Source organism: Pseudocercospora fijiensis, assembly GCF_000340215.1.
Source record: "Pseudocercospora fijiensis CIRAD86 unplaced genomic scaffold MYCFIscaffold_1, whole genome shotgun sequence".
Classification (NCBI taxonomy): Eukaryota; Fungi; Ascomycota; class Dothideomycetes; order Mycosphaerellales; family Mycosphaerellaceae; genus Pseudocercospora; species Pseudocercospora fijiensis.
This window is the reverse complement of record NW_006921532.1, coordinates 8611092-8627050: the sequence shown is the minus strand read 5'-3', so window position 1 is coordinate 8627050 and position 15959 is coordinate 8611092. Positions and strand designations below refer to the sequence as shown.

Here is a 15959-nt window from a genome sequence, read left to right as displayed (position 1 = left end):
AAACAAGGCCTAAGCTCGCACTAAGATATATTAGCCTATTCCGCATTCGAGAGGCTAAGGGCATATAGGCCTACTAGTTATAGCTTCTACCCTATTATACTATCTATAACACCTTCTATATATCCCTCCTTAAACTATACTACTAGCGTAAAGGCGATAAAGCGCCTACCGAGTTAGAAGAAGTCTTAGCTAATAGTAAAGAACTATAGTCTATAGAGCGTATACTAAAGTATCGGACTAGACAAGGCAAGAAGGAGTACCTGCTAAGATAGCAAGGCTATCTACCTAAATAGGACTCGTAGGAAGCTAAAGGTTCCTTCGAGGACATAACTAAGTTATTAAATAAGTATTAGACTAGTATAAAGAACAAGAAGAAGGCTAAGGGCCTATAATATCGCCTAGGAATAATACTACCCCTAGGGTGCTATTAGCTAACTAATTAGAGGTAAGACAATTGTTAGTAAGGGATAATAAGACTATACTACTATAGTGAATGCGCACTAAGTGTTAACGCTATCTCTTTACTAGCGCCCCTATAAGACCCTTCTTTAACGCTCCCTCTTATTCCTTTATTCTATTAAGGCCTCGAGGCCTAGGCGATCGGCGAGGACGGCGTCGCGCTTATAATAGCGCGGCCGGCGCGGCTATGTTAGTAACGGTGTTGCTAAGTTATTATTAGTTAAAGAAGGAAATTAGAAGCAAGGTAAAGTTAGCGCTAAGACGGCTAGCGCCGCTATTATTAACATTACTTACTATTGTTACTATGCCTATAATATAACCTTACCCGTACTACGAGCCTAAGGCACCTTTAATTAAAACTTTGATCAAAACTTTAAGGCTAAGTCAAAATATTAAGGCTTAAAAGGATTAAGTAGCTCGATAGACTAACTAACTAAGGGCAAAACTATAGAGCTAAGCTAGCCGGGGTCGATCTTGCGGATAATAGGTTACTCTTCGATCTTTCTAACCCTTTAAGCGAGGCGAACCTCTACTACTACACTTATAATAGCCTTTACCTATAGAAACTAGACGAGCTGTGTTTTTTGAAAAGATAAGATAAGATTAATACTTAAAGGCTGCCAAACCTAACCAATTAGGGCTAGCGAAACTACGAACAATAATAGTCCTCGTAATAATAAGAACAACCCTCGGAAGCGGACATTGCTAGGTCTTTTAAGAGTAGACGTAAAGAACTCGGTACGATATTACTTAGAATGGAGGCAGGGCTGTAATACCTCGTACGTCTACCTATTATAGTAGGGAAGACGCGCTCGTATTATAATTAGTCGAAGGCCCTCAATTCTTATAGATATATATTACTTTATAGTCTATTATATATAGAGATAGCGTAGTTAGAGTTATACATTGTATTGTTTTAGAGGTAAGGTTTGATATAGTTACATAATTAGGTAGTTAAGTATTTAATTTAGCGCGGCTAAGCGGCTTATTAGACTTGCTAAGTTAGTAGCAATAGAGGTCGAGATTGGAATATAGATAGGCTACGAGGGCGCGGCCTTTAGAAGGGAAGCGTATATTAGGGCTAAAGAGGCTATACGTGATTAGCATATAATTAGGCCGAGTAAAGCTAGGGTCTTAGTGCCTTAGGCAGGGCTTGGCGCTTAGCGTTAGGCTAACTAGCCTACCTTCCTCCTTCTCCTCCTAGTTCTCTATCGAATACTACTTATACCTACTACTACCCTATCTACCTACTAATATAACCCTTCTTACAACTAGTTAATAGGACTTATAAGAATAGGCTTCTCGCTAACTAGTAGTAGTACTATTAGACTAGCGTATATAAAGGCCTCGAAGGGGTCCTTATTAGTAGTAATAAGGTCGGTCTAAGACTTAATTTGCTAGCGTTTAAGGTCCGAGAGCCCTTCGAATAAGCGTTACGGTATAGACTATAGTTAATAGCTTCCGAGGCGTACTTTATAATCGTTCTAAAGTGCTCTTCAACGCGATAGTAAGGTATCTACGTCGACTATAGAGCGGCCTTAAAGCTAAGCAAGTCGCCGAGTTAGATATAGTAGTATTATAGTAACGTAGAGAGGGCTCTTCTAGTTAAGGCTATAGTACTTGTTAAATAGTACCCTTGCAAGGTTAATAGACCGAATAAGGACTGTTCTATACTTATTCTCGGCGGCCGAGCGACTAAAGTAGCTTCTTAGATATTCTATAGACTCTTAATATATATCGAAGGTAATAGCGTTGCCTTCTAGCCGAAGAGTAACCTCTTTAAATAGATTAAGGAACCTCCGAGTATACGTAAGGACCTTCTAGTCGTCCTTAGCTAAGCTAAACTCGCGGAGGTATAGCATTCTATCGAAGAAGGTATTTAGAATAGGCCTTGTTTAAATAGCCTCTTCTATTATAAGAAGCTAACTATTCTATCGTATCTCGCTAGGGATCTTTAGAGTTATATATAGCAATTGAGGCTAGGCTTTATAGACCTCTTAGAAGATATTGTAGTTATCGTTCTTGCGTAGAAGCTTAGCGAGTACGAATAGCCGCTATAGTAGACCTTGTTTAACGAAGGAGTTAACGTCTATATTAAGCTACCTAGAAATAGATACGCTATTACTATCGGTAGTTAGCACTGTTTAACTAAACTCCTCGCTTTCCGCGGCCTCTACGTCCTTTGCAAATATAAAGGCTATTATTATACGGTTAAGAATATAGCTAATATAGCGTAACCGACGGTCCTTCTAGTACGAGTGCCCTTGCGAGTCTATAAAGCGCTTAATAGCTAGGCTAAGCGCATTGTTATTAGAGCCGCTATTAGTCGTTATCTAGCCTAGTTTGCTAGCGATTTAGAAGGTTAAGAAGTATAGAAGAACGGCCTCCGCAAGGAAGTCGCTAGTATAAGAACTAGGCGGTAGATATAGTATATCTAGTAGTATTTAGACTAGTTAACCGCGTAGATTAATATACTAGCAATTAATAGCCTAGAAGAACTTATAGCCGTATTATAACTTCTATATATTAGTATAGAAGTAAAGATAGCTAAGCGCTTCTAATAGTACTATTTTAACTCGTTCTCGCTAACTCTCGAAGTTATATAGAATGCGAGGATATAGTAAAGTATAGCTCTTTAAAAGGACGTGTTCTACGTATAGGTTAACTGCTAATATAACGTCTCTAAATTCCTTTATAACTAGTGCGTTATAAGCGATACTGCTAGCCGTAGAATAGCGAGCAAGGGCGTACCTAAACCTGTCCTTGTCCGCGGCTCCTTTAAGGATATTAATAGTCTTATTAGAGTTAATAATGCCTTGCTTCTTCTATAACGTAGAGAGGTCAATCTTAGTCTAATAGGTACTATTAAGTTTCCGCTTCTCGCTACCGATAAAAATGAAGTGCTTCTTTGCTAGGTACTAAAGCGCGTTGCTAGAGTTTAACGTATACCGATTAGGGTCGTTATTGTCGTAGTAGATACAATAGAAGGCCTTATACCTACCTCTATCTACCTTTAAAGGCTCCCTATCTTTTAGTGCTCTCGTATGCGCCTACAATACTAGATCTAGCTAATTCCTGCCTCTTCTACGCCTCTTTAACTCGGTAACTGTAGGCGTAGGTGCCGGCTATACTATATTCGCTATATTCGAGGACTACGAGGTAGATAGTCGTATAGTATTCGAAGATTAGAGGAACAAGGTATCCTCGTCTAGTATTAGAGACGGTAGTTTATTAGCTTCGGAGGTTGGAATGTCGCTTAGATCGCTCGAATCTTTATAGAATAGTATCCGGTCTAGTAGGTCGCTTTCCCGTTTCGATAATTAAGTATTTATATAATTTTCTAGTATTTTCTAAGTTAGTTTATACTTCTTATAGAGGTTGTCTCGTATATCGAAGGTATTATTGTCTTAAATTAAACAATAAATATCAAACTTTGAGTTTGCTAGCGTGCGGCTAAGCCGTACGGACCTTGCTATCCGTACTAAGCGACGCTTTCCGATTAGGCTTAGCTAGACCCTAAGGCTAATATAACGTAATCTTTATAGGCGCGATAGCAAGCTCGAATACTATTCTACGACTAATTCTATACTTAAACAATAATAACAACCTTACTACCGTACCTTAGTAACCTTAGTACCCTCGCTATCGATTAGACGGTATAGTACCTTGTATTAGAGGCTATACGTGATTAGTATATAACTAGCTCGAGTGAAGCTAGGGTCTTAGTGCCTTAGGCAGGGCTTAGCGCTTAGCGTTAGGCTAACTAGCCTGCCTTCCTCCTTCTCCTCCTAGTTCTTTATCGAATACTACCTATACCTACTACTACCCTATCTACCTGCTAATATAACCCTTCTTATACAGTATTCGATCTACCCTTTAAGGGTAGCAGCTAGATAGTCCTTGTTTTAAGCTTTTAGCAGTATAGCTACGAAAACTATCGATTTAACTATATTACGCCCGAAGAACGGGACCTATACGTACTATTCTATCGAAACAACCGTACCAATTATTAAGCAAGGCCTTCTATACGGCCCATTACACTAAGTTAAGCATACTAAGCCGATATCTACTAATTCCGCTATATCCGTATCTTAGGGGCTAATAATACATTATTAGTATCGCCCCTTATAATAGCCGGTTTATTACGAAACAACAACCGTGCTGCCGCTAGCAGCGCTAGCAACGATAACGCTAGTAGCACGGTGCCTACTAAAGTGCCTACTAAAGCACCTGCTAAAGTGCCTCCTACTAAAGAGCCTGCTACTAGGCCTACCGAAGAACCTATAGTCCTAGGTAATAATCTAGAATTGCCTATTAACGATATTCTTAGCAATATTGTTAATCGACGATATAGCTAGCTAGCCTTTAGTCCTTAACTAGTAGGGAGACTTTAAGAAGCTACCTAAAACAGGCTCGCTACTCTACGTTAAGAACAACAGCTAAAGGACAACCTCCTTGAAATCCGCCGCCTTTAGGAGGCCCTAATAACTAACACTAAGCCGACAGTAGGGCCTTCCTTACTATTAGTCCTAGTCTAGAAGAAGGATGCTAAACTTAAGGACTGTACCGTATTTAATAGCTCTAGTCGGAAGCAATATAATAACTATATTCGTAACTATAAGCTTAACTAGCGTAATATACCGAGAGCGCTACTAGATAACTATTCCTTAGTTGTCTATGCTATGCAGTACATTAATAGCGACCTAAAGCGCACGTAGGATAACCATTTTGACTCCCTTAACGATTAGACCGCTATTTAGTAGAAAACCTATAAGACTATTATACTAGACACCCTTAGAAACCCTATACTAAGGCAATAATACGCCTAAGACTAATACCTACGTGCTAAACAAAAGGCCGACTAAACCTCTCGATCCTTCGAGGCCTATCTAAAGACCCTTAAGGAAGATTTACTATCTAAAACCGACTCTATCTAGATATCTAAGATACGGCCTAAACTAAGATAGGAACTAGTCCTTAAATTGGACCGCCGCCGTGTGTTTAAATAGGCTAATCTTATACGTATTTAATTTATAGTAGAAGTCGAAACCGTAGAGCGTATAGTCTAGCTTTAGTAACGGTTAGAATCTAAGATACGACTAGCCGCTAGTAACCGTAGCCGTAGTAGAAACTAAGGCTCCTACTAGAACAACAATACTAATAATAGGAACAGTAACAACGACCATAGAAGAGGCCGTAGCCGACGGCTATATAGAGGAGGCCGTAATAGGGGCCGTAGAAGGGGCTCGTATCCCTATAATGCTAATCGCTTAACTAACAATAGTAGCAACAGTAGCTATAGCAATCCCCTAACCGGATTAAAGTGCTTTAACTGTAATAGCACTAGCTATCTACTAGGCTAATGCGACAAACCTAAGGACTAGGCCCGAATCGACCGTACTACCGCTAAGTATCGAAAGCACCTCTTAGCGGCTAACGCTACCCCTATAGGCTAACCTTCGAAAAAAGAGTAAGCGCCGCACTAACTATTAGCCTTGTACGGCGTAAGACTATCGACATTGTACTAGCTATTATACGTACCTATCTCGTAGGGGATATATATAGTAACAATTATAAAACTAAGGTTACGCTAGACCTAGGAAATTCAGTTAGCGCCCTTATTAGCTATCGCCTAGCTAAGCAATTAGACCTTCGACAATTGCCTAGGACTAACCTGCTAACCCTTACTTAGTTTAATAACGCTCGGTACTTAACCTATAGGGCCTACTATATTCCTATAGTTCTAAAGGACGACCTCGGAAATAAACGCCTACTAGACTTTACTGCCTACGTAGTAGATACAGACAACCTATATAGGGGAACTACTATTATTATTAGCAACCCTATTCTTAAGTACTACGCTATAGCTATAGACTTAGGCATTTAGAAGTAGCGATTTAGAATCGCTCGGAAAGAGGATATTAAACACATTAATGTTAGCGAGTGCCCTAACGATATTAGGGTCCTATTTATTAGCAACCTAATACCGGCCTCCGCCTTAGCTAATCCGACTACCGACCTACTCGGTAGTAATAATAATGAACCTATACCCCCTAATAGTATAGACCCCGATTAGCTTGCTCGTATACTAGAGCCTATTCGAGAAACCTATATTAACGTATTCTAACACTATCTAGTATCGACATTGCCTATATTTAAGGAGACAGATTACAAGATTAACATTACAGAGGGCAAAGAGGTTCCCTCTAGACTACTCTACAACCCTAGTAAGCGCGAGCTTGCTATATTGCGCAAGTATCTAGAGGAGAACCTAGCTAATAGGCGTATTCGGTATAGTAATAGCCCTGCCGGTGCACCTATCCTGTTTGCACTAAAGAAGGATAGTAGCCTACGCCTATATGTCGATTATCGCGGGCTTAATACCGTTACTATTAAGGACCGCTATCTACTTCCGCTTATTAATAAGACCCTCGATCGCCTTTCTAGTGCCTACTACTATACTATATTAGACATTAAGGACGCCTATTACCGCATCCGTATTCGTAAGGGCGATAAATAGAAGACAGCCTTTCGCACTCGTTATAGCTATTTCGAGTACTTAGTTATACTATTTAGGCTAGCTAACGCCCCTACAATATTCTAGTCCTATATTAATCGGGCCCTATTAGGCCTATCAGACTACCTCTATATAGTTTACCTAGATAATATCCTAGTTTATATACATTTACCTAATATTACAGAACACTAGGCCGTAGTACGTAAGGTCCTCGACCGCCTACGAGCCTATAGACTATATTACAAACCTTCTAAATGTACCTTTGCTACTAAAGAGGTGTTATTCCTTAGCTTCCTTATTTCAACCGAGGGTGTTAAGGCTAATCCTAACCGGATTAAAACAATTACTAAATAGCCTATTCCTACGTCTATTAAGGAGCTTTAATTATTCCTAGGTTTTACTAACTTCTACTGTCGGTTTATTAAGGGCTATTCGAGGCATATAATGCTACTAACTAAGCTTACTAAAACTAAGGCTAACCTAACTAGAGAGTTCAAATAGACTAATAGAGTATAAGCCGCTTTTAACGGTTTAAAGTAGCGCTTTACTAAAGTCCCCTTATTATACTACTTCGTACTAAGCAAACTAATCCGTATTAAGACTAACGCTTTATAGTTCGCTGTATTAGCTATAATGTCTTAGCAGTTAGATAGTAACTACTACTAGCACCTAATTGCCTTCTTTTTACAGAAGATAATCGATATAGAACGTCGGTACGAGACCTACGAGTAAGAGCTCTTAGCAATCGTAGAAGCCTTCAAACACTAGCGCTACTATCTCGACGGTGCTTAGCACCCTATTTAGGTCTATACGGACTACAACAACCTTCGTAGTATTACTAAGGTTACTAGGGTTATAGGTCGATAGGCTAGATAGGCCGTTTACCTCGCTAGGTTTGATTTTAATGTATTATATCGGCTAGGTGTAAGTAACCCTACTAATAGCCTATCGAGGCGACCTAATTACGATAGCGAAACCTAATCTATTAATTTATTGTTTCTAACCCTATAGTATAAGATTGCTATAGACCTCGTAGTAAGGCAAGCGTAGGATAAGCGGCTTACCGGACTCCGCGACGGCTTAAAGCATATTAATACTCTTGCTATATTAATAGTGCGTATCAAGCTTAATAATACTAATAGGAAGGGTTACGATAACTCCCTAGTCGATATCGCTATATATAGTAATAGCGATTAAAGCACTGCTATAGTTAATCCGGCTACTAGTACTACTAGATATATATAGTGCGTGCTATATACGACAGCGAGGGTGCTGTTAAGCGAACTTGCGTAAGGAGATAGTTAAGCCTTTATAAACGAACTGTTGCGTGCTTAGTAAAGGGACGCTTTTACTACTACTCGTATAGATTAGCTTAGAAGTAGCCGTAAGACTAGATCTAGCAAGAATTAGTCGATTAATACCGATAGCTATTTGCGCTATAAGGGTAGATTGTATGTCCCTACCGAGCATTCGATACGATAAGAGCTTCTTAAGCGACACTATAATAGTAAGCTTACCGGTTACTATAGTATAGAGAGGTCGCACGAGCTACTATCGCGCACATACTACTAGCTAAATAGTAAGCGGGATATAAAGGACTACGTAAACACGTATACCGTATATTAACGAGTTAAAGTACCGAAATACTTACTATTTAGCGAGTTATCTTTACTCCCTATTCTAAAGAAGCTATTTACTAAGCTTATAATAGATTTTATTATAGGCCTTCCGCCTGCTAAGCGTAGAGGCAGTAAGGATGTATATAATGCTATCCTAGTTGTCGTAGACCGGTTTACTAAGGGCGCTTGTTATATTCCTGCCTAAAAGGATTAGACGGCTATTAACCTAGCTAAGTCGCTATAGAACAACATCTTCTATAGCTATTAGGGGACCCCTAAAGGGATAGTCTCCGATCGAGGCTCGATATTTATATCTTACTATTAGAGTAAGATTTGCCTATAGCTAAGACTTAAGCATCGCCTGTCTATAGCATTCTATCTATAAACAGATAGTTAGACCGAAAGGTAGAATGCTACGCTATAGCAATACTTACGAAGCTATATTAATAAGGACTCTAATAGATAGGTCGACCTCCTATAACCGGCCGAATTTATATATAATAATAGCGTACATTTATTAACTAAGGTTTCACTATATATAGCTATAATAGGCTAAAACGCCGCCTTACTACAAGATCCATTTACCTCGCTCGAGGCCGAGCGCAAGGAAAGGGAAGCGCGTTAAGCCCCTAAAACACTAGCGGCTATCGAGAGGGTTTAAAAGATGCGAGAGATTTACGCTAAGATAGCTAACAAACTAGCAAAGGCCTAGGCCTATTAGAAGGCCTATTATAACAAACACTATATACCGATAACCTTCAAGCAAGGCGATATAGTTATGCTTAGTATAAAGAACCTCCGCATCCGCAAACACCTATTACCTAATAGCAAAATACGCCCTAAACTAGCACTACGGTTTATTAGCCTATTCCGAATCCGAGAACCGAAAGGCAATAGCTAGGCCTATTAGTTATAGCTCCTACTATACTATACTATCTATAACACTTTCTATATCTCCCTCCTTAAACTATACTACTACCGCGGAGGCCCTAAAGAAGCCCCTACTAAATATAAAGAGATACTAGCCGACGGTAAAGAGCTGTAGTCTATAGAACGCATCCTAAAGCATCGGACTAGACAAGGCAAGAAGGAGTACCTCCTAAGATAGCAAGGCTATTTACCTAAATAGGACTCGTAGGAGGCTAAAGATTCCTTCAAGGATATAGCTAAGTTATTAGATAAGTATTAGACTAGTGCAAAGAACAAGAAGAAGGCTAAGGGCCTATAATGTTACTACTAAGGCCTAGGATTAATAGCACCCCCGGGGTGTTATTAGCTAACTAATTAGAGGCCGGCAAACTAGGACAATAAGACTATACTACTATAGTAAACGCGCACCGAGTACTAACAAACGCGCTATAACGCGTTAACTATTCGCTGCTCTTTTAGGAAACTACCTCTTTATTAGCGCACCCTATAAGACCCTTCTCTTAGCGCCCCCTTATTCTATCGAGATCTCGAGGCCTAGGCGGTTAGCGGGGATAGCGCGCGCGGATAGTAATAATAATAATAACGATAGCGCGGCCGGCGCGGCTATATTAGTAATAGTATTGCGGAGTATGTTACTATTTAAGAAAGGAAGGATATAGCTATATTAGTAATAGTATTGCCGAGTTGTTATTAGTTAAAGAAGGAAATTAGAAGTAAGGTAAAGTTAGCGCTAAGACGGCTAGCGCTGCTATTATTAATATTACTTACTATTGTTACTACGCCTACAAACACAACCTTACCTATACTACGAGCCTAAGGCACTAAGGGGTTGATTAAAACTTTGGTTAAAACTTTAAGCCGCCTAAAAGATTAAGCGACTAGTAGACTAACTAAGGGCAAAACTATAGAGCTAAGCTAGCCGGGGTCGATCTTGCGGATAATAGGTTACTCCTCGATCTATCTAATCCCCTAAGCGAGGCGAACCTCTACTACTATACTTATAACAGCCTTTATCTATAGAAACCAGACGAGCTGTGTTTTTTAAAAAGAGAAGATAAGATTGACACTTAAAGGCTACTAAACCTAGCTAATTAGGGCTAGCGAAACTACGACAGTAAATAATAGCCCTTATAATAACAAGAACAACCCTCGGAAGCGGACATTTCTAGGTCTTTTAAGAGTAGACGCAAAGAACTCGGTACGATATTACGTAGAGCGGAGGTAGGGCTACAATACCTCGTACGTCTACCTATTATAGTAGGGAAGACGCGCTTGTATTGTAATTAGTTAAAGGCCCTTAATTCTTATAGATATATATTACTTTATAGTTTATTATATATAGGGATAGCGTAGTTAGAAGTTAGACATTATATTAGAAGGTAAGGTTTAATATAGTTATATAATTAGGTAGTTAAGTGTTTAATTTAGCGCGGCTAAGCAGCTTATTAGACTTGCTAAGTTAGTAGTAACGGAGGTCGAGGTTAGAATATAGAAAGGCTACGAGGGCGCGGCCTTTAGAAGGGAAGCGTATATTAGAGGCTATACGTAATTAGCATATAACTAGCTCGAGTGAAGCTAGGGTCTTAGTGCCTTAGGCAGGGCTTAGCGCTTAGCGTTAGGCTAACTAGCCTGCCTTCCTCCTTCTCCTTCTAGTTCTCTATCGAATACTACCTATACCTACTACTACCCTATCTACCTACTAATATAACCCTTCTTATATCTTGTCGATACGAGCCTTAAAGTATACCTATCGTAGCGGATACTACGATTTTAGCCCGAGAAAGCACTCCTCCGAGTATATATACCTCCTTCTAAATTTGAGATAACGACGAGAACCTAGCGGCAATATAGGCTTGCCTTTGCGGTCTATACCTTCTTATACCTTCCGAAGGCTATTAGCTATACGCTCTTAATAGCTAGCAGCCCTTTTAATAATCTTATTAGTATAGCGAAGGCTCTTTATTATCTTCCTCGTAACCCTCTAATACGGCAACTACAAGCCCTCCTTTTTAGCCCCTCTAATATACTACTCGAAGTCCTTCTACGCTACTTTATCGATAAAGGATAGTATACCGGCCTATTAGAAGTAGAGCTAAGTAGGAGTAACAAATTAGTCGGTTTAGCTAAGAGTCGGATAGGTAACTAGCGTATCCTTTAGTAATAACTGTAGGTAATAGCTCTATATTGCTAAGAAGGCTATAGTTAATAGGTCGGAAGTCTATATTAGCGATAATAATAACTCTTCTTCTTAAGAAGACACTAGTAACTTAGTAACCTATTAAAATTAGCGACTTCCTATACCTATATTCTATATACCTACCTCTCGATAAAGGTCGCCTATTGTAGTATATTATTGTCTATAGAAACAGGTAGAAACTAGTACAAATTTAATACCTACTATAGGTATAATATATACCCTAGGACTGCCTAAGAACAGCCGACTAATTGCTAATTATAATTACTAGTCACTCACTCAATAATTATAATCGTAGTCACATGTGATTACAGTGACTGGTGATTATTAGTAATCAATAATCAACAAGCATGCCTGCAGTTCACATGACATGCGCGAACGCAAGCAGCCTGGTAGCGTGGTCTCGATCAAGATTTCATGTGCCACCATTCTGTCCAACACCACACCACATGCACGCTGAACTGGCTTGCCTGCAGAGCTGCCTCAGGAGCGTTGGTTTTGATTGACAGCCGGAGGAGCTTCTTGGTATGACCCCCGAGCAACGTGGTCGTGGCCTTCTGGTCCCCATCGCTCGCTGTATGCCGGAATGTGGCAGAGAGTCGAATACCGCTTGGCCGATGCCGATGCAGATGTGGCAGAAGGCAGCAGAATAGAATTCAGAGCATCGAACGACGGCGAAGGGAGCCAGCAGCCTGAGAGCCTTGAGCTGCTGCCCGGAGCAGATGAACGAGGTAAATGGTAGTCGAGTCATGCTCGCTGACTCCATCGGAAATATTCAAATATTCCCTGGCACACAGAATGCATGGCTTGGTTGCGGCGAAGTAGGCCCGGAAGCACTTGTCCGCCCCTGGGCCGGAGTCTGTATACTTGAAAAAGATACATTGAATCCGCTCGCTTCCTCGCAAAGCAGATTTTGCCGACTGCATGCGAGCCATCAGCAAAAATGCGCGCGCTGTTCCCACTGGAAGACAATCGAAGATACCCAAGCTTTGCCAGTGCGAAGCCAAGTCATAGTTCTAACGGATCTGCTATCGATCAGGGTCCACGTATTCCCCAGTAGCTCACATGTCGGATCGGCGTATGGTGTATTTCTCAACATGGGTTTCAGCATGGTCAAGCGGCGGGCCTTGGCAACGGCTGTGGGCTTCTTTGAATACCGCATCAATTGGCATGTGGGGAACGTCTTGCAGATTTGCAAGAGCAGTGAACACTGAACACGCTGTACAAAACGGGGTCATGTCCTATGTGGAAAGGGTAGCGCAACCCAAAACCAACGACACCTGAACAGCAAGCTCAGACTCATTGCGTCCGGGCCGTCGAAGCGCCGCTTGAGCCACACCTACTAGCTCTTATTGTTACATGGAATGTCGACGTCGCTACAAGCATGTCATTAAGAGCTTGCGTATTATGTGCTGGAACCATGCTTGCAGTTTGAGATCTCAATCTCGAATAACGCACATGTCCCATTCGAACAATTCGTTTCTGCGAAGATCACGTATCCGTCTTTGGCTGGATGCTAGAATTTTGGTCTCGATCGTGGACTAATCCAGAGCCTTCAGAATGCTCGCGGTGCCGTTCCGTATTTCATGGCATGCTCGCTAGCGAGAACATCCGGCTTGTGTAAGCGGCAAGTGTCTTATATGTCGTGTCAGTGGAACCATATTGGATCCATCCCAAACGGCGCCTACTACTCGGCGTCCTCGCATGTGCAACAGGGTTCTCCGCATGGTCAGCATCTAAGCCATCTAAGCATAGGTCTAAGCTCCGGTTGGTTGTATATGGCTTGTATGTAAAAGATAAAGATATGCATTGGACACTCTGCTCTGCGTTCCGTTGATTGACCGTACTCGACATCTTGCTTGCCAACTTCAAGTTCCTCTTCGATCTTCTACCATGGATCAAAAAGCAGTATCAGAGAACAACAGTGGAGGCTCAGGTATGTTAGTTACTATCGCACGCGAGAATCCCACTTCATGTTCTTCCAAAGATCACTAAGAATCTCCAGATCACACCCCAACGCCCCAAGAAAAAGACTCAGGCGAAGTAGACCGCGTCGAACAACTCCACACCAACGAGCGTGTCCCTGGCCATGAAAACTACTACCAGAAAAATGGTCTCCGCACCTACGGAGACGGAGCAGACCACGACCACGAAAGTCCCATGACCTTCAGAAGAATGATGTCTCTCATCGCCATGGCTTTCCTCTGGACAGGCTCCCAGATTCCCGTCTACCTCTTCGGAGGCGTGCCGCCGTATATCTATCGAGACATCGGCGGCCTGGATCGTTGGGTGTGGTTTGTCCTTGCGAATTTGCTTTCACTTGCAGCGATTTGTCCATTTGTTGGAAGTATTAGTGATTTGATTGGGCGACGCTATGTTGCTATTATTGGTGCTAGTCTCTTGGTGATCGCCATGATGTGAGTATGAACGACGGGGGGGAGAGCAGTCGATGGTTGTGGGCTGACGGTCTTCTTCCAGCATCTGCTCGACGGCACAGACGATGAATACGTTCATTTGCGGAATGGTATTTGCTGGAGTTGGAGCGGGAATCAACGAGCTGACTGCCCTCGCCGCCACGTCGGAGCTCGCGCCGACTGCGAAGCGTGGGAAGTATGTTGCTGTGCTGATCTTTACCATTCTGCCGTTCGTAAGTTGCTATCCCTCCGAAACCAGCTCCTGGATAGACAAGGCTAATGGACTAAGCTTCCTTCTGTGCTGTATGCACAACTCATCGCCTATTACTCATCATGGCGGTGGATCGGCCTGATCTGTGGTCTCTGGGCACTCATTGGCTTGGTTATAGTGGTGTTCTTCTACTTCCCGCCGCCGCGAGTCAACTCACAGGGAATGTCAAAGAAGGAAGTGCTGCGGCAAATAGATTATATTGGTCAGTACTTCTGGCGTTGTTCAAAGCAAGTTGCTGACTGTCGGCGATACAGGTGGCATATTGTCCGTTGGAGGAATGTTGCTCTTCATGATGGGAATGGTAAGTCATGTCCTGGACGTTACTGCAGCGTGCTAATGCTAAACACAATAGCAATGGGGTGGCTACCAATATGATTGGGACAGCACTCACGTCCTCGTACCATTGATTCTGGGGACTGTCATGATCGTCGCCTTCGTGGTCTGGGAGAGATACGCGCCGTACCCAATGTTTCCTCGGAGGCTTCGTCAGGATCCACGCATTTTGGCATTGACTTTGGTCATCACTTTCATCTCTGGATCCAACTTCTTTTCCATTCTTATGTTCTGGCCAACGCAGGCATTCAATGTCTACGGACATGACCCAGTCGGCGTCGGTAAGTTCGCAGAGGCGGGAGTTATTGAAGATAGCCTGTTGCTGATAGCCTTACTCTTCGTACGTAGGCGTTCGAGGTCTTCCTGTGAGTTTCGGCATCCTTGGCGGAGCCGTAATCGTTCTCTGGCTCCTTTCAGTCTTCCGCGGCCACAACAAGGAGCTCATGATCGTATCATCAGTCTTGATGACGGCGGGATGTGGTTCACTCTCAGTTGCGACAGTGGACAACCTGTCTACAATCTGGGGCCTGCTGTTCCTCGCAGGCTTAGGAATCGGAGGCATTGTAGTGCCCGCGTCCATCATCAGTAAGTCCGATCACCAGAAACCACAAGCCTGTCTGAACTGACATTCTTCGCAGCAACAATCATTTGTCCCGACGACCTCATTGCGACCGTTGCTGCTTTGACATTGTCAATCCGAGTCCTCGGCGGCAGCATAGGGTACACTGTTTATTACAACGTCTTCGTGCACAAGTTCGTGCCAAAGGCGGCGCACTATATTGGCGGCTATCTGGTGACCGAACTCAACATCACCAGCGAGGCTGTGATCACCGAGGTTATTCAACTAACAGGTGTATCGCTCATTGATGAGATCGCCAATGTCCCAGGCATAGCAGGAGTGCCAGGCGCGTGGGAGGCGGTGGTGCGCGCAGGACAGGTAAGTTTTGCAGTCCTATGGCTACTTTGAGGGCTTTACTGATCATGGCTGTCTGGGCGAAGGTCGCATTCGCCGAATCTTACGTATATGTGTATTACGTCTCCATCGCTTTTGGGTCCATAAGCATTCTCGCGGCATGCTTCCTCGGAGACATCTCGAAGTATATGGACGATCACATTGCTGTAATCATGTAAGCTGGCGTCAGGCGAAGAGGTGCCGTGACGCAAAGTGAGCGGAAGCTGCTCCATCGAATACTTTTCGAAGTACAGGGAATGAGATGGTCCG

At 42.4% G+C, this 15959-nt stretch overlaps 1 protein-coding gene across 1 annotated transcript; it reads left to right on the top strand.

The window, feature by feature from the left end:
• Positions 1 to 13612: 13612 nt before the first annotated feature.
• On the top strand, positions 13613 to 15868 carry MYCFIDRAFT_185508 (uncharacterized protein; the record flags this gene model as incomplete). Its single annotated transcript, XM_007923664.1, has 9 exons — positions 13613 to 13655; positions 13767 to 14136; positions 14198 to 14366; positions 14423 to 14606; positions 14659 to 14705; positions 14757 to 15018; positions 15086 to 15322; positions 15376 to 15674; positions 15737 to 15868. The coding sequence occupies 9 exons, from the start codon at positions 13613 to 13615 to the stop codon at positions 15866 to 15868; spliced, it is 1743 nt and encodes a 580-aa protein (XP_007921855.1).
• Between the last annotated feature and the right edge of the window lie 91 nt (positions 15869 to 15959).